General features: G+C 45.4%; 1 protein-coding gene across 1 annotated transcript in view; it reads left to right on the top strand.

The window, feature by feature from the left end:
* The first annotated feature begins 5,541 nt into the window (after positions 1-5,541).
* AAK1 (AP2 associated kinase 1) overlaps positions 5,542-27,063 on the top strand; it is a 117,436-nt gene continuing 95,914 nt past the window's right edge. Inside the window, 2 exon segments of the mRNA XM_038384645.2 lie at positions 5,542-6,054; positions 6,253-6,610. Coding sequence (XP_038240573.1) covers positions 6,448-6,610 — 163 coding nt within the window. The 5' untranslated portion in view covers positions 5,542-6,054; positions 6,253-6,447.

The raw sequence follows: 27,063 nt of genomic DNA, 5'->3' as shown, positions 1-27,063 counted from the left end.
CAGTTACCAGCGAAGGCCCCGATCCTGCAAAGTGCTTCACTTTGTGCTTAACTTTACACACTGTGAGTGGTCCCATATGAGCTAATGGGACGACTCACGGTGCATCCAACCCACTTTCCAGAAAAGTCAACAGAGAGACTGTCACTGATCTCGGTGGAGCTCGATCAGGCCTAGTGTGAAAAATTAAACTCATGAAGGTAGGACAAGAAGGAATGGGCATAATCTGCAGCAGAGGAGATTTAGGTTAGATATTAGGAAAAGTTTTAGGGCCTGTTCCAATGCCCATGAAAGTCAATGGAAGCCTTTCTCCAGTTTTGGTTTAACTGGTCAGGAAACAGAATTTCTGTTCTGTGGGAAAGTCCAACATTTTGGGGCAGAAAACTGTTTTGATTCAGAATGAAAAGGCAAAATTTTGAAGCTTCCTGAGGAATAAAAATTCTGAAAAACGTTGCTTTGATACTGTTGAAATATTTCGTTTCTGTATTGTTGTTTTAATTCAACTTTTATATTATATTCAAATATTAGTTGTGTATTAGATATTTGTATGTGTTATATTAAATATTTGAATATAATATGAAAGTCAAAACAAAAAGATTATTAACAAAGCTGCAGATGCCATCAGGTTGCAAACTCCTCAAGGACAATGAAATCTGGGCGATGGGAGTATTAAGGAATATTTACATTAAGCAGAAAATCCATTAAAACAACAAAACCAAAAAACTCTACCCCACCCCAGCCTGCAGAACGAGACTTGCACGCAGAGAGGAATAGGTTATTAATGTATTGTTGTTATTTACGTCACAATTGCACTTAAAGCCCCCAGCCAAGATAGGGATCCATTGTAGTAGGTACGGTAAAATCACATAGTGAGAGACACCCTCTGCCCCCAAGGAGCTTTCAGTGTAAATAGACAAAGCAAACAAAGGGTGGAAGACAGGAAACACAGACTTTGTGAGGGGACATGGTTTGCTCAGGATTACACAGCAAATTACCAATAAAAAGTGGGAAAAGAATTAAAGGTCCAGCGCCCACTCCACTGTTCAAAACTCTATAAAGCTATAGAGTAGCAGGAAGCAGTGGTGGATTTTGGGGGCGCTGTGGAGAGCAGCAGACCCTCCACTTAGGGCCGGCCCTAGACCAAATGGCGGCCCACCCCGCATTTGTTCAACTTTTGAATACCTTATTTTTTTATTGCATTTGTAGCCCATTTCGCCACTTGGATGTATGGTTTGCATGCGTGATTTATCCCTGTCATATAAGCCGATCAGTTTGCACGCTAGGATATGTAAATCCGTATTTATTGGTGCCATATATAAACAAATAAAAAAAAATGGTTTCCTCTAAGCTTATAGAAACTTTTTAATGTTAAGAATAACTGAAATGTACTAACATCAAGAAATTGAACGGTACACCAACACTGGGTGGACCCATTGGTGGCACTAATGGGGGCTAGGGGAGGCTAAACCTCCCCAGATTTCCACTAATGCTCCCCACCCGTGGCCGCGGTGAGGCTCAGGGCTCCTCCAGGTGTCTGGGGGTTGGGGCAGCTCGGGCGGGCAGGTGGGTCAGGGGTGGCTCAGGTAGGCGGGCTGGCGGTGGCTTGGGTGGGCTGAGGCTCGGGGCAGCTTGGGCGGGCTGGACTGGGGCTCCTCCAGCTACGGTGAGGGGCTCGGGCGGCGGGGGGGGCGGGGCCTCAGGCAGAAGGGGCGGGGCCTCAGGCAAAAGGGGCGGGGCAAGGGGCTAGCCTCCCTGAACAGGGGGCTCATGTGCCGCCCATGGGTGGACCAGTATTAAGTAGCGTTACAGTAGGTGACAGGCGTAGACTACGAACCCTAGTCCTTTATTTCAAAAGGTCGCTTTTCTCACCTTTGCCTTCGTGAACTGAAGCGCAGGGTCGGAGAGATCCACAGCCTGGCCAGTGGCATTTTCAAGCGATAAAACAGGCAGCAATGTCAGTCTCTCGTCGGCCATCGTCACTCAAAGATACGTTTTCGTGAGCGCCGAAACGGAAAACGTCGTTCTCGGTAAATCTGGAAGGTTACAGGAGATTCTACAAAGGCCCAGAACGTTCTCGGCGGTTAGTGAAAAGCGAATCCACACACGGAACAGCTGAAACATGCGACTTCAAACGTTCTATTTTCCCTTCTGTCGCTAACCACAAAAACAGCCCCCTGAGTCCGCTCTCCAAGCGGTCCCCTGGGTCACCTGCCCCTAAATCCGGCCCCGCCTCCACCTGCCCTGGGTGCCAGGGTGCCCAAGAGCAGCCCCCAGCCTGCGTCCCCACTCCCTAGCACGTCCCGCCCAGGGCAGGTGGAGAGTCCACTGTGGTCCAGGCTCCCTGGGAGGCTCTTGCCATGACCTGGCTCTGGTTTCCGGCCCGGCCAGGGGGCAGGGCCTCAGGAGGAAGAGGAGGAGCAGGGGATGGGGCCCTGTGGCGAAGAGGGGCCGAGGGCCACCTCAGCCCCCCAGCGGGAAGGGGCTGGCGCTGCTAGCAGGGGCTGCACTTCGCGGCGGGACAGCTGATCGCCTCCTCCGCCGCGAAGCGCAGCCCTTGCCGCCGCCATTCCCTGCCTTCCCGAGGCTACTACGCCCATGTTAAAAAGTGGGTGGGCCATGGCCCCCCTGGCTCCCAACATCCCTAGACCCCCAGGGTGTGGGGAGCCCAAATGTTCTTTGTGTCCAGGGCCCCAATAAATTTAATCCACAGGCAGCTCCCCCTATATGCCAGGAGCTCCCAGAAAGCCTGGCGCCAAACCATCCTACCTCCACCATGCAAGGCATCATTGAGCCCTAGATGAGTAAGGCCGGGGGTTTAGAAGGAACTTATTTGCAGGAGCAAAGCACAGGTTTGTAAACTCGGTTCCGTACTTCTGTTTGTTTATATTCTGATGGTGCCTAATCAATGGTGGCTCCATTGTGCTAAGCTCCTGTCCCAAATAGCTTACAATCAAAGGGTCCGTCTGCACTAAAGGTGGGAGGTGTGATTCGCTGCCTGCGTAGACAGACGTGCGCTAGCTTTGGTCGAGCTAGCATGCTAAAAATAGCAGCATGGGTGGCGGCTTGGGGTAGCCCCCTAAATCCAAGCCTGTCTGATTCCCGGGTCCAAGCCTGGGCAGCTAGTCCGAGCCACAAAGTCCACACAGCTATTTTTAGTGTGCTAGCGCAAGTCTGTATACCTGTGCTGGGAGTCACACCTCCCAGCTGCAATGTAGGCATACCTTAAAGCAGAGGCTTCTCAGACTGGGAGTCATGACCCCTTCGAGGGTCACAAAGTTATTACTTGGGGGGTCATGACTGTCAGCCTCCACCCCAAGCCCTACTTTGCCTCCAGCATTTATAATAAAGTAAAATATAAAAACCTGTGCTTTTAATTTATAAGCGGGGGGTCGCACTTGCTGTGTGAAAGGGATTACCAGTGCAAAAGTTTGAGAACCACTGCCTTAAAGGGCCTGATCCAAAGCCCATTGAAATCAATGGGAATCTTCCCACTGACTTCCGCTCACACCCTACATCCCAAACCATGCACTGGTGTGCCTCAGTGCTGCCAACTCTCACGACAATCTCATTTTTCTTAAAGCCTCAGCTCCGGGAATCATGTGATTACATGAGAATTTCACCTTTCTTTCTTTCTTTTTTTTTTTTTAAGTAAGTTTTTAGCCCTCATGGTTGCAGAGAACACTTGTGAAGTCGTGAGATCTAAAGGCTCAAGGATTAGAAAAAATCTCATAATTCCTAAGTCAGTATCATGATTTTTTGAAACACGATCCATGAGTTTTGAATGCTTTGGACTGGCAATTCCGCTGCCTGTGTGGAGCTCATTGCAGGGTTGCAGTCTAAATATACAAGACCAACAAAGGGGTACAGCATAGAAGCAAGTCTGAGGGCTCCAATCCTAAAGGCTTTATGCACTAATCAATCCAGAGTAATCAATGAGGATTTGAGGTGTGCCAGGACTGCAGGCCCAATCCTGAACAGAGGTGAGCACCCAGCAATCAGCACTTTGCAAGACTGTGCCCATTGCGATATCCCCAAGCACCATGCCTTGCTTGGGGAACGGGGTAGAGGAGAAAGTGGCCTCTGATATACAGGCGAGACAAGGTGATCTGGTGGTCCCTCCTGGCCTTCAACTCTGTGATTTTATGAAAAAGAAATAACAGAATAATAAATAATCAGTTTTGCCAACCCCAAACATTCATAAATCAGGTTTCCAAAAAATCATGAGACTGGCGTAAAAAAATCATAAGATTAAAAATAATACACATGGGATTCTTTTTGTTTGCTTCCTGGCTTCTGAGTTTTTGGGGCACAATCGGGGGCCCATCTTCACGCTTTCCTCTGCCGTCGGGAAGACGAGCAACTTGGCTTTCATTAAAAAGAAAAACAAAAAAGAGTGAAAAGAAAAGCAGTACTTGTGGCACCTTAGAGACTAACAAATTTATTAGAGCATAAGCTTTCATGAGCTACAGCTCACTTCATCGGATGCCGAAAGCTTATGCTCTAATAAATTTGTTAGTCTCTAAGGTGCCACAAGTACTGCTTTTCTTTTTGCGAATACAGACTAACACGGCTGCTACTCTGAAAAAAGAGTGAGATTCTCTCCTAATCACATGCTCCCAGAGTGGGGGTTTTACCAACCCCCCAGAACATGCGGAGACAAGCGTGGGAGTCCCCCCCCCCCACTGAATATTTATGATCATTACAGCGACATTTGTTTTAAAAAAAAAAGCACGGCTACTGCGAACAACTAGCAGGGCTACGGCCCAGCCCCGCTTTTCCCAGCAGAGCCCGTTTGTTTTGCTTAAGTGAAGCGGCTGGCTGACTGTTGAGTATACAAAAAGAAAAGGAGGACTTGTGGCATCTTAGAGACTAACACATTTATTTGAGCATAAGCTTTCGGGAGCTACAGCTCATTTCATCGGATGCACGAAAGCTTATGCTCAAATAAATGTGTTAGTCTCTAAGGTGCCACAAGTCCTCCTTTTCTTTTTGCGAATACAGACTAACACGGCTGCTACTCTGAAACCTGTTGAGTATACAGACTCCCACCAAGCAGGGGAGAGAGGGGGATCAGGAAATCAGCTCCACTGGAAAACATTATTGGGTGCTCTGCTCTTCTGGCCAGAATGATGTCCCTCTTGCGGCTTCCGTAGGGTACAGAGAAACTACAACTCCCAGGCGCCCTTGCTGCAAGCCCGGGAGGGAAGGGGGTGTGTGTGTGTGATTTCTTTATACTAATTTATTAATCAAACCCATCAGCCTACAGCCCAGGCTCCATCCCCTCAGCCACCCAGCCAAGGGGGGCACCGAATAAGGTCGACAACTAAACGCACCATCATGCTTTACTCCAACCCCCTCCATCTCCTCTCCTAGTGCATTCTGGGAACTGTAGTCCCCCCTCCCTTGCACAGCTGGCCAGGGCAGCCACCTGGGAGAACTACCGCTCCCAGAACGCCATGCGACGGGGACGGTCTGTGGCAGTTTAAAAAAAAAAAACCCCAAAACACGAAAAAACCACCACTCTTTGATGGCCAGTTTACTTGGCTGCTGCTTTAATTTGGGCTCGGAACCACCCCCAGCCCCCTTCCTCCCTTCCAGCCTTTTGCTCCCCAGCTGAAATCTACTGGGGAGGCGGGAGGGAATAAGGCTGGGCCTGAAGGGGTTAAAAAGATCAGCTTTGGGGAGAGGCTGGGAAATCACCCATGCACCCTCTCCCCACTCCACCCCGCTTTATTGCAGCAGGGACTTCCTGTGACAATTCGTTTCCTGGTTGGATGGAGCTGGAGGAGAGGCGGGGGTGGAGGGGGTGTTTGGAGGCAGCGCAGCCCTGTAATGGTCTCTGGTTCTCAGCTGCTGGTCGCCTCCTTTAAGTGGCAATGTTACCTTATAACCATGCTCCGTGCAGTGCCCGCAGGGAGGCTGCAGCAGAGCTAACGCCGCGGTGCCGCTGCTAGCTCCAGCCTATTTGCAGTAAAGCGCTGGGACAGCCGCCCCTTTGGCTCCTAGGTGTGTGTGTGGGGGGGGGGTTACATGGAATTATTATCTGCCCGGGAAGAGGTACATCATCCTTCTATAATCAACTGCTTGCAATGCTTTTGGGGGCTGGGTGATTAAGGGCAAGATTCTGCGAGTTTCGATTTAGGGGAATGGTGGGAAGATCTGACAAGGGGGTTATTTTATTTTATTTTTTCCTGATTATTTGCCAAGTGTTTGTAATCGTTTGTCCCTCTTCTTGTTTTTATGTGCTCCTTGCAGGTCTAAATCTGAGCAGCTGTGCCTGCCAGGAGAGGGGGGGGGGGAAAAAAAAAGCATCTGCCCTACTTCAAACAAATCATCAGTAAGAGTGGATTATTTTTATTGGCCGGCATCAAGAAGGGTGGAGGGGGGGGGAAATTGGACCTTGAAAAATAACCTCACCTTTAATCATAATACAATTATATCTCTGGCGAGATGAAGAAGTTTTTTGACTCTCGTCGAGAGCAGGGCGGTTCTGGCCCTGGTTCTGGTACCAGTGGAGGAAGTGGCAGTAACACAGTGGCAGGGAGTGGGTACGTCGGCAGAGTGTTCCATGTTGGGAGATACCAGGTGACGGTGGATGAAGTGCTGGCTGAAGGTAAGATTGCAATGTCTTTATTTTTCCTTTCGAAAGCTGTTCCATTTACTATGAACAGAGAAGCTGTGGCCTTTCTTTAATCACCCATTCTCTCCCCTCCCCCCCCCCCCAAGATTTCATTGCCCTGGAGGGGTTTGTGATCTGATGGCATCTACAGCAGACAGCTTTTTGGTTTTTCAGATATGTAAATCAATTGGGGGTAATAGGGATTCCTTTTAGAAATCCCAAAGGACACCATAAAAACAGCAGGGACTGGATTTTTCCCAGCTTGAAACTTGGAATGCTTTAAAAACAAAAATCGTGGCATGTTATAGTGGAGGAGCTCTGCACCTATAAACAATGAAAGCAATGGTCTTTTTTTCTCTAACTTTCTTCAGTCAGATTCCTCCTTTCCTACCTTTGTAGGAAATTTCCCCTCTGTTTATAGTGCATATTTTACAGACCAAGTAGGGCAAACTTCTGGTTGGGGTACGGGATGTGGGGCTACTGCAAAGAACACTGGAATCCAGATTACGTGTTTGGGTTGCAAAGTGCTTTTAAAAAAGGGGGGGGGAAAAAAACTGACAGTAAGGGCTTGGAATCCTAAAGGTGTCTCTAAACTGGATGTAAAGTGCTTGCAATGTAGAAAGCTGGTGTGTGTGTGTGTGTGTGTGTGTGTGTGTGTATAAATATAAAATTATCACTATTATTTGATCTGGAGCACTGCTGGTGTAACTAGAATGTTGCGTGTCATATGCTAAGGCACTAACAGAACCTTCTGAATGTTTCTCACTAGTAACCTTACCCTCGACCTTCAGAATAATGCTGCCTTTAACTAGACCTACTCATAGGCCGTTCTTTGCACAACAGCCTCTGAATTTTCAATCAGAGAGCAGCGTTTAGTTAATTGTATGGGGTTCTGCAAATGCATTGAGTGGAATAAGCTTAACAGGGAGATGGAAGCTGGTGCATCAGAACTGGGTGGAGGGGCGGGGGGCTATGCCAGCTGGAAGGGACAGAGTATTTCCCTAGGTCCTATCTCCCCCCCCGATTCCCCCTTCCCTTCTTTTCTTCACTGTGGTGTTTTGGAAACCTCTAATAACCTTTTCAAGTCCTGGTTGATCTGTAGCTTCCTACCTGAGGGTGACTGAAAGGCTGATTGTGGTGCGGGCACGCCATTGACTCTGAGATAGGGAGGAGGCCAAATGTATCATCCAGAACAACCCACAAACTGGTAGCAATGGTGATTTTGCTCCTGCTTGCTGAGGCACAGACTTTTAAATATACAGACTGTATATTGGCCTATTTCTTTAAGGCCCTGTTTGCAGTGGGAGCTCGGGTACTGGGCTAACTACCACCTGATCCTGCTGTCATTACACACATGGCCTAAAACTTGCTCTCTGGCCTCATCCCTGTAACACAGGAAAAAATAGACTTCTTTATGCGTGAATAATCGCTGCTGGCAAGTCCTACCCGGGATGCTGATAGCAGCCCGAAGAAAGCTTCCATGCTTCTGGGACCTCTCATGATCAGCCCTCATAACTTGTATTTGTATGCATTTCAGTTAATCTGTGCTGTAGCCCACGGTTTAGAGGGCTGGGATGGAGGGAGAAAGCATGGCAAGGGGGAAATCCTATCCTGATAGCCCTGTACCTCTGCAGAATAACCTATTGCTGGAGCTCCTTTGTGAATGAATGTCTGTGCTGAGAGCGAGGCCTGGATTTAAGGACTCCTGGGTTCTAAACATGGCTTAGTGGTTGGGGAGGGGACTGGGACCCGGTGTTTGATTCCTGGTCCCGAGTCTGCCATCGACCTGCTTGCACAAGTAAACAGGGCACAGCTAAGCCTGCAAAAGAGGTATGATGCGTGCCTTGGAGCAAAGCTACCAGGATGTGAGAGGAGCTAAGTCAGTTCTTCTGTTGGATGCTGGTGCCTGGGTCCGTTCCCTCAAACGGGACCATTGCTACAACTGGTCAAAAATCCCTAAGGATGCTGAGAGCATCTCCTACTTGGTGCATGTCTTAAAGGCCTTGCTGTTCACCAGCCCACTTAATGGGGCTAATGGCTTAGTGAAGGCCCATGAGATCATGCTGCTATGGGGGAAAAGAGGAGATCACCCTCCATAAGCAGAGGGTACAGCTGAGGAAATCTGGGTCACATGGGAGGCAGTGTAGATCAAACATACTGCAGCTTCACATTTTGCCTGCCGGCTGGCATTGCATTCAATGTGCCACTGCAATGCTCAGTCAGGGGTGTTTAAGGAAGCGAGTCGCATTGGCAGCGCTAGGGATCTGGAGAGCAGCCTAGCAACCCGGGCCTTGAGCAGGTGCAATCTGGATCCATCTCGGATGGAAAACTTGCTCGCACCCATATGATACTGGGTACGTGTGCTTGCTTGGCAATTTTGAAAGGCTGAGCCCAGAAGCCTCATGCTTCTCTGCTAGAGGAAGAAACCCATTAGGTGGAGGTGAACTAAGATGTTGGCTGGGTAAGAATACAGCCTTTCCTACCCATTGCTTATCTAAGGATGTCAAGTTGGTGGGGTGGCACAAGGCATAGAAAGTCAAAGCAAGATGGAATTTTTGCAAAAGTGACTGAAGAACTGTAGTCTGAAATAATGTGTGTGTGTACGCACCTTGCAAACTCGAGGAACTAGTTTAACCAGCACTGTTGGAACTCAAGTGGCAGGAGCTCTGCCTAGTGTGACTTTTAGTTGCCCCTTCTGGATCCTGCTGAACAAATTCTGCTGAGGATGACTTATCCCTGGCTCATAAAGGAACCCAGGAAGAGCCAGTACTTTGGAATGCACCCAATGGCAGATATTTCCAAACTCTATTTCTCCCCCCTGCCCTAGGGTGGATTTCTCCATAAAAATGTGTGTTCCTTTCCAGATACGAATTATGTTTGGACTCTTGTTTTCCTGCAACAAAAAAATTCTGTGGTTTTTTTTTTTTTTTTTTTTTTTTTAATTTTGGGAATAAGGTAGATGGGGTGAGGAACTTGGATGATGATGGTAGAGTACTAATACAGATAACTCTCTATTCTGTGGTTAAAGTGAATTTAAAGGCTGACTTGTTCAGTCACTCTATGAATAGGTTTACCAGTTTTGGTTGGATGTATTCCTGAAGGTTTCATCACATCACATAACCTTAATTAAAGATTAATCTTTAATTCCTGGGGATTCCAGAGCAATCCTGGGGGGTTGGCAACCTGATCTATGAACCGCCATCTTTCTTTAATCCAATTGTGGTGTTGGGCCCAGTTTTTGAAGAGTTTCTCCACGAAAGCTTACAGAGAGTTAGGTACTCCAGAAGGCTAATGCTGTTTTTGGAACCCTTCAAGGCCTGCTTTAAAATCAAGGGGGTCAGAATGTCTCTCCTAAAGTCGATGAGAGTTTTGCCACTGATGTTCATGAAGCCAGAATTTCTCCCTGGATGTATCACAAATGGCGGCTAATGAGTCCCACGAGTATCCTGCTCTCAAAAAAAGGACAGTAGAATTGAGTGCAGTTCTTCATCTCTGCTTCTAAGAAGACTGGAGCTAGAAGCAATGGGGATGTGGCTGTGATGGGAGAGGGCTGGGATGGTGGAAACCTAGTTTAAAGGGAGTAACAGACTTGCAAAGGAGTTCATATGTCTGTGCTTCTTGTGCCTCAGACTGCATGAGTGTCCTGCTCGTACGTAATGGCTTAAGTTACCAAGGGCCGTGTTCTGTGCCGTTACCCCCGTGTAACCGCGGAAACTACATGGGTGTAACAGAGGGCTGAATTTGGTCAAAGACGTGTTTGCATATTGGTAGGCTCATGTCATCAAAGCTAACCTCCCACTTGTTGCCTCTGACTAAAAGCAGCCAAAGACATTTCTTCCCATTCTATGTACATCTGCTTTTAAAAACTTCTATGTGTTGGTTTATTTTGCTTTGTGATGCTGATTTTGTAGAAACGTGTAACTCGGAGGAGTTGGCTTAACGGTTTTTGGGCTCTTCACTCAAATTTTGCAGCCATTTCTGGTGAGTGTGTACGATAACTAGAAAGATTATCCTCACCAAGGTGTAGATCCTAACATTCAGTGATACGGAATAGAATACCTATGGAAATGAGCTGTTGCAACAATTAAGTGTAGACTGTGTAGGCTTTGTGTTTTACTAGATCTTAGCGAAACCAACCCTGCAAAAGGATATTTTAAAAGTGACGAGCTTTGTAACTTCTCGGGTACCATTGTTCTAGTAGCATAGATCCCACTTACGCAGTTCAGACAACCCAGCTTGGATGAAGTTTTTTGAAGACTTGAGCAGGAATCGGAGTAAAGCCCAACTATTTCTAGTTGAGACGATTTGTTGGCCTCTATGGGTTGCTTTGTACCAAATATCCATGTTCAGCTCGTTCTGAACACCAGACGTTTTTGGGTTGCACACTAATCCCTTTATCTACTTGAAATGGGGAACATGCCTGCCTTTGCATAGGAGCAGTATGGATGGGGCGCTGGCTAGTCCACATTCTAGCCATCAGCCTTTTGAACTTTGATATCCTGAGCTAAAGCTTGTGACACACAGCACGCTCTTAACAAGATGAGCTCAGCATGAAGGAACTACGTAACTCTAGTGAATATGTAACTCCAGGAGCCTGGGGAATCTCAAGTGGCTTGTTGTATAAATTTCACAAGCGCCTAAGTGTTTCTTCTCTTTTAGCACAACTTGCTCTGGCCACTGGTGCATTCATAATCCCTAGATATAATCGGGGTGTTGGGGAAGAAGCCAATGGACTGAACTGCAGAAGGTGTTCTAAACAAGTGTGTTTTGTTTTGTTTTTTTTTCTGTGCACAGTGCTCGTGGAAAGGTGCTTGACAGCCCTGGAGACTGAAATTCTCTTTCTCCCCCCTCGGCCCCCGGTGTTTATGTAGTACCTAGCAAAGTGGGATCCAGGTTGTAGTTGGAGCTATTGGGTGTTGCGTAATATACTCACTGAAAGTTAAATCTCGCCAAATGAGGGTCAATCTATCCTCCTCATCGTATCCACTCATCATACTCCACACGTGAACATAGCTATTATATGAACAACATACCTTCATATCTCAATGTCTGTATTTTGACCCGTTAAGTTTTTACCACCAATTGGGGATATTGCAGATTACTACTTATGCCATCTGATCTTAAACTGAACTTCGTACCCCTTGATAATCTGTATGTTATTCCCTGATAACCAGAAACTTCTATGCTTAAACTCTGTACTGTTTGCTTTTTTTTTAAACATCTTAATAAAATTTTTATACATAGCAAATGCTCCATTTAACTACTGAATAGGCCCAGTGCAAGTAGTGTCAAGGCAAGCCTCCCCACCCCAGCCACAACAGTGTACCCCTTCCTCTTCGGGGAAGACCCCTTCCATGGGCAAGGGGGCACAGCATCCCAGCCCACTCTGTTCTTGGCCTCTGCAATTTACAAGGATGAGAGTCATTCCACTCCCTGGGGTGAGAGAGGACTCTGGTGTGGACACCTGGACGGGATTGAAAGCAAGAAACTCACATGCCATGGACCAGCTAATAGAACTGCTTTAGGACCAGCAGAGCTGGTCTGGGTTTGACATGGCAACCTACAAACGAAAGACTGCGTATCCCATTGCTGAACTGTGACCGTCCCACATTCCCCTTGGACAGACTGCCCTCATAACCTTAATATCCTTCAAACAAAACCAAAGTGTGTGGGGACAGTCTTGGTGCAAAGGCTGGCTGGATTTGAAATCTGGCTTTGCGTGTATGCAGCGCTGCCACACTCCAGGCATGCCACTGTATTCATTCCTGGCTAATGAAGGGTTCCAAACTGCTCAGGTGCACTACAGTAGCATCAGGGCTAGAAACTGGGTCTGTTAAGTGGGGTTTTCTGGTCCCCTTTAACTCTGGCTCAACTGTACAAAGTGGGAGGCCTGAACCCAGAGCCCACTGAAGTCAGTGGGAAGACTCCCATTGGCTTTAGATAAGGTCCTGTATGGTCTTTGAGCATGGTGCAGTTTTTCTTCGCTTAACCTAACCTGAAAGTGGAACTTCCCTCTGACAAGCCCCTTTCCAGCTCTTGAATGGAATTGCCAAGTGGAAGGGATAAACATGGTTTAGCGGGCAGACTGCAGATCAGAAATTCAAGTTCTTCTCCTAGCTTCTGATTCACTGCAATGCTTTGGGGTAGTTGGCTAACCATTCGGCCTCATTTGGCAGATGGATAGGTGAGGTCTAACGATGCTTGCCTGCCCATATGGGTGTTGTGAGGCATAACTAATATTTGTAATGAGTTTGGATATCTTTGACAGAGGTGTTATAAGCACAAGTACTGATTCGAACTAAGCCTTTGCTAATAATGGAAGGTAATAGAATAAATAACTTGACCAGTGTAGCATGAACTCATTGCTGGGTGGGGACAGATCTTTCAGATATGCGTAAGAAACCTATTTATCTTTTAAGTCTGGGATTGGCTACTGCACTTGTTTGGGGGTGGCAGAAGGAAGAATAATACGCCACTAGAACAGCTAATGAGGTGATAGGTTCTTGCTTATGATACTGGCAGGGAAGCATTGGCAAGATCAAAGGGGAAACCTGTTTGTTCCCCCCCCCCCCAGGTGACTCTGGCACATCTCTGGGGTTCTCAGACTTCCTCCTTGCAGTCTGCCCTCTCCTGTGGCAGGCACAGGAGTTACCTCTAGATGAAGTATTAATCAGATTAATAGCGGTCTTCAATTTACAGCTGGAAACCAGGAGCAGGCCTACGCAACGTTCTGTTGCGATAGGAGCACATATAGGGTCTCTATCGCTGTAGTATCAGAGCGCTGCACAAATATTAAACTCATTTCCCCCCTACGCACCTGTGAGGTGGGGGAGTATTATCCCCCCAACAAGCAAATGAAGCAACATCCCTAAAATTGCACAAGGAGTCAAGTCAATGGTCAAGTCGGGAATCAAAGCTGGGTCTCAAGTCCTAGTCCAGGGCCTTCTCCACAAGATCATCATTCTTCTGTAGTTCTCCTGTTTCTATTCTGCGGACCATGATGTGGAAGTCACTGGCATATCTTGCAGGAGTAGAGCCTCCTGCTGACCTTGGGCCAAAACCCTCTTTACTGTAACAGTATTGGGTTAAAACTCCTCTGGAATAATGTGCTCTTCGGAAGCTGGCTTCAATCAAATCATTTTGAAGAACAAATTAAGTACTGGTGATGAGAATGAACATGTAGATGAAAAGCAGCAGCTGAGAGCTCCTCATCCTTTGTACTCCCATCTACGTGGGCTTTAGTGTTTGAATCTGGTCTTATGCCGAGGAAAGGTGACTGGGGAGATGGAGTCTCCTATCTTGGCAGGGTGTGTGTGTGTGTGTGTGTGTGTGTGTGGTGGGGGGGTTTAACTATAGACCAGTATACTAAAAGCCAGAGGTGGTGGTTTCTATTTGGATGGAGAACTTGCTGCTGGTCGTACCAACTGTTTTGATGGCAGGTAGCCCTGGATAGGGCATTAACTCCAAAGTAATTAGGATTGCTGTTCAGAGAGACTTGATATAAGGCCAGGAGGGACAATTGTGATCTTCTTGCCTGGTGTCCCGTATAATTTCTGTAGCCAAGAGACTAGCGGCCCCAGTTTAAATTATACTGGCCAAACCCCAAGCTACGGGAACAAGAAAAGTGACCCAATGGTGAGGGCCAAATAGAAGACTGTCTTCCTGGATCTTCTGAAATAGTTAGTATGACGCTCCCCAGGAGTATCCAGGGGTCTGAGGAACCTCACCGCTACTTACCCTTTGCGTAAAGCAGTCTCGTTTGGGTCTGCGGTAGTTCAGCTCTCTGAAACCAACGGCAACTGGCCACACAGATATGGCCTTGCATTCTCAGTTCAGACTAGTAATAGGCACGTGCCCGCCCCCGAGTTCCTTGAATGTTCCCTCTGTAGTATCCAGAATGCTGTGACTGGCAGAAATGACCAGCTAAGCTGTCCCTGAAGGAGCAGTGTAAACACAGTTTGATTGGTACAACTCAGGATCAGGGCCTTGTATACCAACATAACACTGGCATAGTTATAGTGAAGCAATTATAAGTTTTACAAAGATTGAGAGCGAGTAAGGATGATAAGAACAATAGGTTACATTAAAAAAACAAAAGGAATTGTACACATTTTATTGTGTATTAATTTGAACAATCTAAGCCCTTGTCTAAAGAAATCTCTCTTACCCAAATGTCCTCGACTGATTTCAATCGAACTCTGGTTGAGATTCCATTTTCACGCGTGTAATCATGCTGCTGGATTACTCCCTAGGTGCAGGATAAAATGTTGTCCTTTTTGCCTGCTACTTAGCTCCCCAAAGGTCATTGGGGTGTGGTGTGTTTTTTTTTTTTTTTGCACCCTAGAGACAGGATGACCCCAGAGACAGTCTTCTGTGTCTTCTCATCCCTCTCTTTACTCCATATGCAGATCTGGCTACCATTGTGTTGGCTTATAATGCTTAAATTGTGTGTGTCTCTGTCAAATGAAAATAATCTCCTGTCTGTCTGTCAGCTCCGCTTGGGACATAGGTTTTAAAACCTATGTTTAGTACATAGACACACTTTCTTAAATATCATCCATCATGCAACTGAGGGTCTGTGTAATCCTGGTTTTCATTTAAGATCTTACATGACATTCTTTATAGATAAATACTATGACAGCAATGTGTTGGGTGTAGCGAGTTGCTGACATTGAGCAGTGACCCCTTTGCTGGGTGGCACCAATGGGTCTCTGTCACGTTTAGGAAATCACTTGAACTTGCATCATAAGAATGACACTCCTAAATGCATCCGATGAAGTGAGCTGTAGCTCACGAAAGCTTATGCTCTAATAAATTTGTTAGTCTCTAAGGTGCCACAAGTACTCCTTTTCTTTTTACTCCTAACACTGACATCCCCTTCTACTCCACTATCTCTGACAATCAAAAAACAAACAAACAAAAAAAAAACCCCAAGCAGAATTGTGACCCCCATAAAGGGACAAGTGCCAGGGACTTCACTATTTTACATGGAAGGCACTCTGAAATTATTATGCGGCCACTCATCCCCAAATGCTAAGACGTAGCTAAATCTATTGATTTCTCCTTCTCCCTCTTCCCAGGAAAACACGGTCCAAAAGAAACTCCATTAACAAGACCCTTAATGTTTGCATGCCTCTGTCCTGATGTCAGCAATACACCTATAAGCCTGTTGCTCTATGCTTTTAGCACTTGTTTGTGGAATTTACCTCCTGTATTCCTACCTTTTGGCTCTGGATCTAATTCTCTGCAGAAACATGGATATGTTCCTTCACCACTCTCCCACTTGTAAAATGGGGATAACTTGTACTTCCCTTCCCCGGCATATCTTAAGGATGTGTTACTGACAGTTTGTAAGGTGATTTGAAAGCAGAAAGCCCTCTTAAGATGCTATTTCCAAAATGTAATCACTGCCACAGTGGAATAAAATGGATCTATGGGAAATCTTGCCTAGTCACTAAATATACCTGGGGCTGCTGTTGACTCATGAGTTGTGATTTTTCTTTTTTTTTTTTTTTTTAAGTTTGTGATCTTAACTCTATTGTAAACTTGTGAATTAGGCAGCAATTGCATGAACATTTTTGGCTGATTCCATGTGAGATGTAGGGAAGTCTTGTTCAAAATTCAATCCTTGGAGTTCTGCAAACTGCTTATGAAACTGTTATGAGCGATCTGTAAAAGAGTCGGAAATACTCATGATACATAGATAAATACAGACCAAAATACCCAGCACTGCTGTATGTAGGTACAAATGAGTCAGAGGCACATGCTTGCCTTTCTTCTTGGGGGGGGGGGGTAGTTTACAGAGAAACCTCCCCTTATAGGAGGGGACTGAGGCAGGCAAGAAGTAGATAGGATGACTTAATGATTAAGGTACTAGCTTGGGACATCTGTGTCCAGTTTCCCATTCCCTTGCAGACTGTGTGGTCTTGTGCTAGTCACCAGGGGCCATCATTTTAAATGTATTTAGGTGCCTAAAGATGCTTTGTGAGATTTCAACAGCACGTAAGTGCCTAAATTCCACGGAAGTCCATAAGAGTTAGGTGCTCTTGAAAATCCCACTAGGGGCCTATCTGAATCTTTAGTAGGGAAGTACATTGTAAAACACCAGCCATGTCCCAAAGAGGTATGGTCTAAACCAGAGGCGCTCTCACTGGGAGGGTGCAGAATGTATTCTGAAGGGGCATGAGGTGAGGGGTGGGCAGGTGTGGGGTGGGGTGACAGGGACTTGTATGCAGTAATGAATAACTAGCAAAGCTGATTTCTCCAGACATATAAGGTTCTTGGATGGCGCTGTGCATTTTGATGGATTTCTCTTGTACAACGTTGTTGACATCTGTACGTTAATCTATTTGCTACGACACTGTGTGCACGTTTAATAGTGAGCATTGATCACAATTGCAGTTTTGCTCTTATTACAATGGATTGTTGGCACCATTTGAATTACTGCCTTACTGTTTCAATATTTAGTGAGTTTCATGGTGGGTTTTTTTAATCTGTCAGTATATGTGCTGGTGGGGCATAAACTACTACAGACACACAGAACCAAGGTGTGACAAAATAAATTTTGAGAACCATTGATCCAAACAGGCAAAGGGTGGGCAAAAGAGAGGAAGGATGGCTTGGTGGTTAGGGGATTAGCCTGGCATTCAGTTCCCTGCTCTGCCACTGACTCCCTGATTAGTTACTTGGTCTCTCTGTGCCTGAGTTATTGATCTGTAAAATGATTGTATTTGCCTAATTTATGCAGGTGTTGAGGATACATATATTGAAGGTTGTGAGGTTCTCTGATTCCATGGTAATAGGTGTCATGTAAATACCATAGATGTGTCTGCAAATGCTGTTGGGTAATGTGTTTCATAGCATCGAGAGGTCATCTCATCCAATCCCCTGCACTCAAGGCAGGACTAAATATTCTCTAGACCATCCCTGGCACGTGTTTGTCTAACCTTAAAAATCTCCAGTGATGAAGATTCCACCACCTCCCTAGGCAATTTTATTCCAGTGCTTAACTTCCTAACTGTCGGTGTTTTTTTCCTAATGTCCAACCTAAACCTTGCTGCAATTTAAGCCCATTGCTGCTTCTCCTTAACCTCTGAGGATAGGACAATAACTTTTTTCTCCCTCCTCCTTGTAATGACCTTTTATGTACTTGAAAACTGTTCTCGCGTCTGCCCTCAGTCTTCTCTTCTCCAGACTAAACAAACCCAATTTTTTCCACCTTCCCTCATAGGTCATGTTTTCTAGACCTTCAGTTGTTTTTGTTACTCTTCTCTGGACTTTTGTCCACATCTTTCCTGAAACGTGGCACCCAGAACTGATTGCTGTGGGACCCCACCCGTTCTAGGTGAAGATGGTTTCCCACAGCGTCTCCAGCTCTGCTGCTCCACCTTATTCTATTCATGAAGCAGCAAAAAAATGAGACTCAACAGAAAGTAAGAGTGGCTGCCGCACTCTTCCCCCGCTTCCCCTCCCCCCCACCCAAGAGGTCCTGCTTCTTGGAGCAGGTTCTCTGGGGCACTGCATTATGGGAGCATCAGCTGGATTGGTGTAGACAGAATGCTCCCCTTGGTGGCCACAAGCAGTCAGCATAGACTGCACCAGGTGTGAGCCCAAGACCACCTAGGAGTCACAAAGGATACTTGTAAAAGGCCTGGCCCCGCTGTAAGGTGTTGAAAATGCATTGTAGGATCAAGGCAATCCAATGTTGTCTGATGTCTCTACATCAGGCACTTGTACCCCAACTGAGACACTGTAATATGGGCATAACCGCTACTTGCCTTCCTCAAGGGTGGCTTGTGAAGCATAACTGATGCCTGGTAAGCCCTCTGAGATCTCTGGAAGGTGGTATTTCCAAGGGCTTTGCCGACTAGGCTTTCAGAATCCCTCTCTGGCTACAAATGGGCTGTGAAACCTTGCTCCATAGGAGCACCGAATGTTTGTATGCTCAAGCCAGGCAGAATGGAGGTGTGGCTCAGTCTTAAGTACATCACTGAACAAGCAAAAGGAGCAGTCCTTGAGCATGATCAGAGTTGGCAAGGTCTAATCAGTCCCCAATCATTTATTGGGTGCATTTTAAGGTTTTTCTTCTGATTGTGAACAATGTATACCAGGTAGTACTCAGATGAAGGATGTTGGTTATCATGGTTGGGAAGAGCAGCTGCCAGAAGAGTGGTGGGGGTCACTTGGATGCTGGATCAGCTTCAGGTGGTAGGGATGCCTGAGTGTAGCATAGTAGCTGCTGGCAGGGAGGAAATTTTGGCTCACAGTTGGATCCCTCCTTGTGGCTTCTAATCCTTTCCCCTTTAGTTTCAATATCTTTCCATCCAAGCCAATAACCAGTTATTTATTTATTCCTTTTATGGTGGCATCTAAAAACCCAGCCAACGCTATCGCTCTATTGTGCTAGGCACTGTATAAACACATGGTCGGACAGTTCCCACCCCCAAGGATTTGCAGTCTAAATAGACGACAGAGGAAGGATGGGAGAAAGGAAGGATTATTCACCCTGTTTTACAGATGAGGAACTGAGACCTAGAGATGAAGTGACTTGCCTAAATGACACAGGTAGTCTGATAGAGCTGGGAAATGACCCCAGACCTACCAAATCATGGTTCAGTGCTTTAACAGCAACACTGTCTTCCCCGTTCCCACAGAGACGTGAGCGTTTACCTTTGATATCAAAGAGCACCTTAACGCTCCCTCTTTATTGGGGTCAGTTTCAGAAATATGCTTCCCTGAGTGCAAAGTGCTATAATCTTGCCTCTGCATGTCCTAGGTATCTGTGCATTGGTCTCATATTTGCAGAGCACATACTGCTTCTTGTTGTTGGAACCTACGGGTTTTTTTGTTCAACTAAAAGTTACTCTAAGAGTTTTTAAATAATCAAACTGTATGGGCTTTAAGGTTTGGTGTAGCCAGGCTGTGTAAAGATTCAGTGATGGATTGTACTGAAGTATTTATATAAAAGATGATGTATTTGGGGTATGATGACTTAAATCCCTAACCGAACAATCTAATAACTGGGCAGGGTGTGTGAGAAATTTTGGATATGTTTTTTTTTTTTATGTTCCTTTGCACTCTACAGACGCTAAGCCTGATCGTTTCCTCGCTCCAAGAGGAAACTGAGGCACAGCGAAGGTAGCTGACTTGCCAAAGGTTGGTAAAACCGGGAATTCATGAAAGACTGCAGGAGTTGTGGCTCCCACTCCCCTCCTTGAACCCTTAATCCATGCTGCCTGTCCATTGTTCTCCTAGCACTTCCGTCATGGTTAGGTGACCTTGAGAACAAGCATTAAAAATGTCCAAGTCCTTTCTAGACAGTGTTTAGGGGTGTGGATGTTTATTCCAGAAGTACTTGGAGTAGGGATGTAGCAGGGTTATTGGTACCTGTTAGGGGAGAATGTCTATCTCTTTGGATCTTGACTGGAGTTAAGTTTCACTATTTTTAAAGCCAACCATGCATACTCCACAAACCTTGCCAAGAAGCATGCTGCACAGACACCTTTCAGTGCAGTTCAGCTAACCCCTGGAGAGTCATGCCCCAAACCTATACCTCTTTTTGTGTAATCATAATACATTGGGGTGTGTAACCATCACCCTGGACCTCTTTGTGCAATAGTAATACGCTGGTGTTGACTGTGATGAGCAACATCTTCTCTTGACTATCGAGCTGCTGGTTTGAATTCCCTGATAGCTACAGATTGTGACAGTAGAATCATCTCCAAGTTCCTTGCAATGTAATCAGGAACTGAAAAGGTCATTGCTGGCTTCAGGGGTCAATTTACATATCTTTCTTCTATAGGAATGTTTATGCAGTCCTTAACTGAGTGCTTATTTTTCCTCTTCCTTTAGTCATTGAAGTGACTGACAGATGAAGAAACAAGCTATTCTGCATCTTGGACACACATGTGATTCTACAGAACACCATCTACTTTACAATTATAGGCTAGTCAGACAGTTTGCCTGATACTGGAGTTAGGCTTAAGTTATTGTAAAGAATAAAACTATCAGATAAGTTGGGGAAGAGTCCATACGGCTTCTGTAAAGGGAAATCGTGCCTCCCCGACCTATTGGAATTCTTTGAGGAAGTCCAACAAACATGTGGACAAGGGTGATCTGGTCAATATATGTACTTGAACTTTGAGACAGCCTTTTGACGGAGTCCCTCACCAACGGCTGTTGAGCAAACTAAGCAGTGATGGGGTCACGAGGGAAGGTTCTCTCATGAATCTGTATCCGGTTAAAAGATAGGAAAGGCAGGGTTAGCATAAATGGTCAGCTTCACAGTGCGGAGACACACAAATTTTGGATCTGCATCTGATCCACAATCCATAAAGATGGTAAACAATGCATCCGTGGATGCAGATACCCACAGATGTGTGCAGATTTTCAGGACTCTAGAAGTAAATAGTGGGGTCTTCCAGGGATCTGTACTGCAACTGTGCTGTTCAACCTAATCATAAATGATCTGGGAAAGGGGGTAAACAGTGAGGTGACAAAGTTTGAAGATAATAGAAGATTACTCAAGATAGCAAGTCCAAAGCTGTCTGCAAAGGGTTACAAAGGTATCCCCCCTAAACTGGGTGGCTGGGCAACAAAATGGCAGCTATTCAATGTTGATAAATGCAAAGTAATGCACATTGGAAAACATAATTCCAACTATACAGCTAAAATGATGGATCTAAATTAGCTGTTGCCACTCAAGAAAGAGATCTTCTCTGAAAACTTCAGCTCCATATGTATTGGCAGGTTAAAAACAAAAAAAAATGCTAGCAGAATGTTAGGAAGGGATAGATAATAAGACAGAAAATATCATAATTCCTCTATATAAATCCCTGGTACTCCATCATTTTGAATACTGTGCAGTTCTGGTAACCTCCTCTCAAAAAAAGATATCTTTTAGAATTGGAAAAGGTGCAAAGAAGGGCAACGAAAATGATGAAGGGCATGGAACAGCTTCTTCATGAGGAGAGAGTAAAAGACTGGGGCTGCTCAACTTTGAAAAGGGACAACTAAGGGGAGATATGATAGAGGTCTATAAAATCATGAACGGTGTAGAGCAAGTGAATAGGAACATGTTAGTTACCCCTTCTTACTTTGACTTGGTCCATCCCGCGCTTTGCTGCACAGTGGGCTACCCACATTTGCCATCATTGCCTGTCAACCGCGCTCCTCTCCAAATCTTCCCACTTCATGCTGAGGTGCTTGATTTCCTTCAGAACTGTTCACTTCCATGTTGTTCATGGTCTTCCTGTCTTCATTCTTGTGTTTTTCTGGCTTCTATTCAAGGGCGGCATTTGGTAAGCTTTCTTTTTCCATTCTCAGCACATGTCCCAGCCACTGATGTCGTTGTCTTTTGTAGATTATTTGTGAGAGGCTGCCTTGTCCGGTCACTTTTCTGACTTCTTCCTTCATCCTCCTATCTCTAGGATAAAATAAAATAAAATAAAATCCAGATTTATAGTCTAATGAAAACCAGAAATGACGACTCAAAAACAGACCAGGAAGGTTTAAAACCTTCCTCCTAACAAAATTAAGCTTCACAAGACTTCCATAAGGAACATGGACTCTTCGGATGGGTAAACAGAGGCACACAAGGGTGCAGGGCTGGGATTAGAACCCAGGAATCTGGGGGAATTCTTGGGGTTGAGCCAAAAATACATCCCCTTTTTTAAAATGAAAAAACAGTGGATACCATGTTATAGCCTTCAAAAATATTGGCTTTCAACTTTTATCCTGTTTAGTTCATCAACTCTTTAGAGCAGGGGACTGTCTCAGTATATGTTTATATAGTACCTAGGCCAATAGGAGCTACCGTAATAATCAAAGCTCCTTGCATAACAATATTTTAACTCTTCTCTTGCTACAAGCTGTCTTATGACACTTGAAGAAATTTCTTCCATAACTAAGTTTTTTTTTTTTTTTTTTTTTTTTTTTTTATATCCTTATTACCATACCTCTGAAACGCCCTCGAGCCCCATTGAGAGCTAGGCCTCATACAAGAGAATAGCTATGTCCGCACTGCAGTTCGTAGCCACATTTGGCAGCGGGGCGAGGCTCTGGCAGTGCAGAACAGTTTCAGCAGCAGGACACTAAAAATAGCTGTGTGGACATGGGATGCACTGCTTGGGCATGTAGAGAGCTGTGTCGTGTGTGTGTGTGTGTGTGTGTGTGTGTGTGTGTGTGTGTGTGCACGCACCCCCCCCGGGGGGTCAAGTGTGGATGGCGTTCTACTAGGCTAAGCCATGCCTCACCGTCTACACTGCTATTTCTACCTGTGCTTGCTGGGCAGTGTCTGTACTCTACACCGCCCTAAGTATATACGTACCCTGGGAGACCATCCTTGCCCTGGAGGGTTTTTTTTTTTTTTTAAATCAAAATAGACAAGGGTGGGAGGGGAAACAGGCACAGTGGGGTGTCTTGCTGAAATAAGTGCGCAGCCCACGGGTGGCAGAACCTGGAATAAACTTATTGTATGCAAAAGCTTGTTTGCAAGGAAAGGAGGAAGGTTTTAAACCTTCCTGGTCTGTTTTTGAGTCGTCAGTTCTGGTTTTCATTAGACTATAAATCTGAGGCCTCCAAATCATTTTGTGCATTGATTTCTCTTCTCCCCCCCTCCCCCCCGCCCCTCTGCTGCCCCAGTGGCAATGAGCCCCTGCTAGAGATGTTCTCTCCTCTGCTAGCATTATTTCCTCCCCCCCCCCCCCCCCCCGACCCCACCGGACACAATTCTCAGTTGCTTTGCATTGCAGTAAAAGCCTTTTCGGCTGTATCCAATAGCTGCAGTTTCTTGCTGGCTTGGCAGTTCGTCATGATCACTCTGAAACAGCCACGGTCCACTGTGCCACTGCTTATTTCACTTGGTGATGAACAAGGCCTCTCGGATGCTGTTAGCTGCCGTGTGGAATAATCGCAGCTGAAACGCCCTTCTTAGAGGGCTGACTGGTAACCAAACAAATGGTGTGTTTGGGTGTGTGTTTGGCCCTGTGAGTTATTTGTGACCTTTTAATTGTTTTAGTCTTGGGCTGGAGGTTCAGGGACTGAAGTTCTCACAACAGAGAGGGACTGAAGCTCCTTTACAAAGTAATCTAGGAGGAGGCAGTGTATCTTGCACAACCGAAAGCTGACAGAGGAATATTTTATTACTGTGCAGCAAGCCTGTCTCCGTTGGGGAAAGGCTGATGTCCATGCATAAGGCCGTGAAATGGAACACACGCCTAGCAAATGTAACTGGGTGAAAAACCTAAGCATGCTTGCTACACATAGGGCTGCTGCTCTGGTCGAGTCCTGCAATCTCGAGTCGTTCCTTTGGATGATTTGATTGCCACTCTAAAACATCGCAGAAAGGGTCCCTCCCTGATGCAAGTGTATTTCTAGAAGGGTTTGGAGATCAGAGTGCATTCTCACAGGTGTAAATAGCCCCTATGAGGAAGGCTCAGCACCGGTTACGCACCACTTATGCCCTATGCCAAGGGTGCCGTGCTGGCTGCCTGCACAGAGGTGAATTTTGCCCACTAATGTCTCGGGACTTGAATCTTAATGATCGTGTTGCCTCCCAAAAACACAAGCCGCCTCTCTTTTTCTCTCTAATGATTTACAGCTCAGCTTTTTCTTTTAGTTGAGGGAGTGCTGTTGGTGGTGGTTTGTTTTTTTTTTTTTTTTTTTTTTGACATGTTGCCCCCCGACGATTATGAAGACACTCAGTTACATGGAACTGGCACAGAGGGACATTTAAGTCAGCAGAACTTGGCTGCCAGCTGAGAATCTGGGCCCTTCAACTTCAAAGAAGCAGGAGCTTTTGTTGTACCTAGGGAGATGAAATCCTTTTAGTACGTTAAATATGTTAGACACTTTTATTAAAGTGCCTAGTGGTGTTTAAAGACTAGAAAGTAATCAGTACTTCAGTCAAAGCTGGGTGGGCTGCTGCGGCTTCCTTGAGCTTCTTATGAGAGGCATTCTTAATGACCAGCAGGGAGAGGGCTTGCGGCTGTGTTGCAGAATCGGAAGTGTGTTAGATCTGCCTGAATGGCCCATGTTTTCTCTTGGCTGCATGGGGTGCTAGAACCCCTTTTTGTAATCTGGTTTCCTCACTCCAGCGATTGCAGTTAGACTCTGTGCTCCAGTGCAAAGTTCACAATGAGGCCTCTCTCTCTCTCTCTTCCCGTCCCCCCCCCCCCCCCCCCAGCTAACTCATTTGATATGAAGTCGTCTAGCACGCTGGCTCTGGCCTGCAGTCAGGGCTCCTCTGGTTTCAGCTAATAGGAGGTACAGATCCCACTGTCTTGGTCTCCTTCACCCCCTTTGCACAGGTCAGCTGTGTGGGGCCAAACCAGATGTGCATATTCAGAAAGGTTTTAAATAAATTATGTAATTGAGGCTGACATGTGTGTCCGAGCTGAAACTGGGTAAAGAAACTCTAGCTTTGTAAGTCACACCCTGGCTGCATCTGTGCTGGTAATTTCAGGGCCCATTGTATAACAAGCTATCTGGTTTTAACAGCTATTGCTACAAGGAGGAAGAGTGGCCTTGTAGTTAAGGCACTGGACTGGGGCTCAGGAGAGGAGGGTTCAGCGCTCATCTCTGCCAGAGACTCCCTGGGTGACCTTGGATAAGTCTCTTGTAGCATGTTTACACTGAAGCGTTAGTTTAACTTGCCTTAGTATGGCTACAGATAGTGGTTCAGAGGTAGCTGCACAAGCATGCTGTGGACCCCAGGTCCATTCTCAAGTTGCCAGCCCATGCTCAAGACCATGTTGCTGCATTTATGTCGTTGCATATCCGTGCTAGCGTGGGCATGTCTACCCGTGCTGCAGTCAAACCTCGGTATGTAGTATAGACCTAGCTCTCTGTGCCCCACCTGGGTTTAGTAATACACTCTTTGTCTTATCCTTACCACAGAAAGCTTACAAATCGACAAGCTCATAGAATGTCTACATACCAGGGTGGATTTGATTTAAATCACTAGTCAGGAAGACTCTATTTTAATCATGGTTTTCTACATAAGGGCATTCTTGTTGGTTGTTATAACCTTAATACATATTCTTCACCACTCAACGATGTAGGTTTCATTTTTAGAAGGTACACGCTATATACTTTTTTTTAAACAGTGATTTATTTTGAAAACTTTTCAGACTAGTTTTACGGCTGTATCTGAAAAAGAATTGTTTTGGTTATTTCATTTCATGAAGCAGATAGTTCACCTCCCAATGACTTCATAAATATCTCCAATTCAACAGGTTAATCCATTAATATTTGGAGGATTTTTCTAATACAGCATGGCAAGGAGGATAACCTGACCAAACAGACATTTTAAATTGTAGTATTTAACTGAAACAACATAGTTAAGTATTCTGGATTTTTTTTTTTTTCAACAGCAAACCTATAATATTTTAACAAAAAGCATATGTCCCTCATGTGTCATTTACTTTATTTATTTATTGTCCAGATCTATTCCACCCCCCAACAATCTTTTCTATTCATTGAACTCTTTGAAACTTTGTACTTTTTAGAGAGAGGTAAGAGGTGGACTCTGTGTACACAGATTGCAGAGGGAGAAGAGTTGAGATCTGTTGTTTCTCACCTCTATATATTTGTTAAACAGCAAAAATGTTTTTAAATATGTTGCATCTGGAGACACACATTCTCAGTTTGAGAACTGCAAAACAAAGCATCTTCTAGACTGAGTGCTGAGTCCCACTGGGTAGATAGAAAGATTAACCTAAATAAACTATACAGAAGCCTGTGGAACCCCATAAGATTGGGTCCCTAATCCATGAACTATTGCAACTCATTTACAAAACTTTTCTTAAACATGAATATATTCTCCTATTATAGAATTAGAATTTAGAATCCCTATTCTATGATGAGATGCATTATAGCTCAAAGATATCTTAATTAAAACTATCTTTAGATTAGATTTCTTTTTTAATGCTTTTTTGGAGGGGGAACTGATCTTTTTCCCCAACCCTGCTATGTACAGTCCAATGGGGCCTTCATTTGGGCCCTCTAAATGCTACCATGACACCCACAATTATCGATTAGTGTGCCACCAACAAGGTTGTGGCTTCACAAAGCAAAACCCTGGATTTAAGTACTTCTACTGGGAGAGCCTTACTGGTGGCTTCTTCACCCAGAAAACTAGGATCCGTACTGCCCTACCACTGTAAATTTACAGTGGTAGCAGTTGTAGATACTGTAGTATAAACAGTGAAGTTAGAAGGTAGGATTGATTGATTTATTTTTAAATCCCGAGTCCTGGCTACACTCCATTTTCCTCCACTGTATCGGAGGCCATTATTGTTTGAGCAAATGGTGCGATTCCACAGTCTCACAAGTTCTTCTCAGTGTTTTGAGCAAGTTTTTAGTCATGGAAGAAAATACGGCTGTAACAATCTGCTGGGGGTGCTGAGAGCTCGGAGCCACTGTTACCTCTCTGCCTCAGGAAGAGG

The sequence above is a fragment of the Dermochelys coriacea genome, chromosome 26, assembly GCF_009764565.3.
Source record: "Dermochelys coriacea isolate rDerCor1 chromosome 26, rDerCor1.pri.v4, whole genome shotgun sequence".
In the NCBI taxonomy this organism is placed as follows: Eukaryota; Metazoa; Chordata; order Testudines; family Dermochelyidae; genus Dermochelys; species Dermochelys coriacea.
This window is presented reverse-complemented; position numbering and strand designations above follow the sequence as displayed.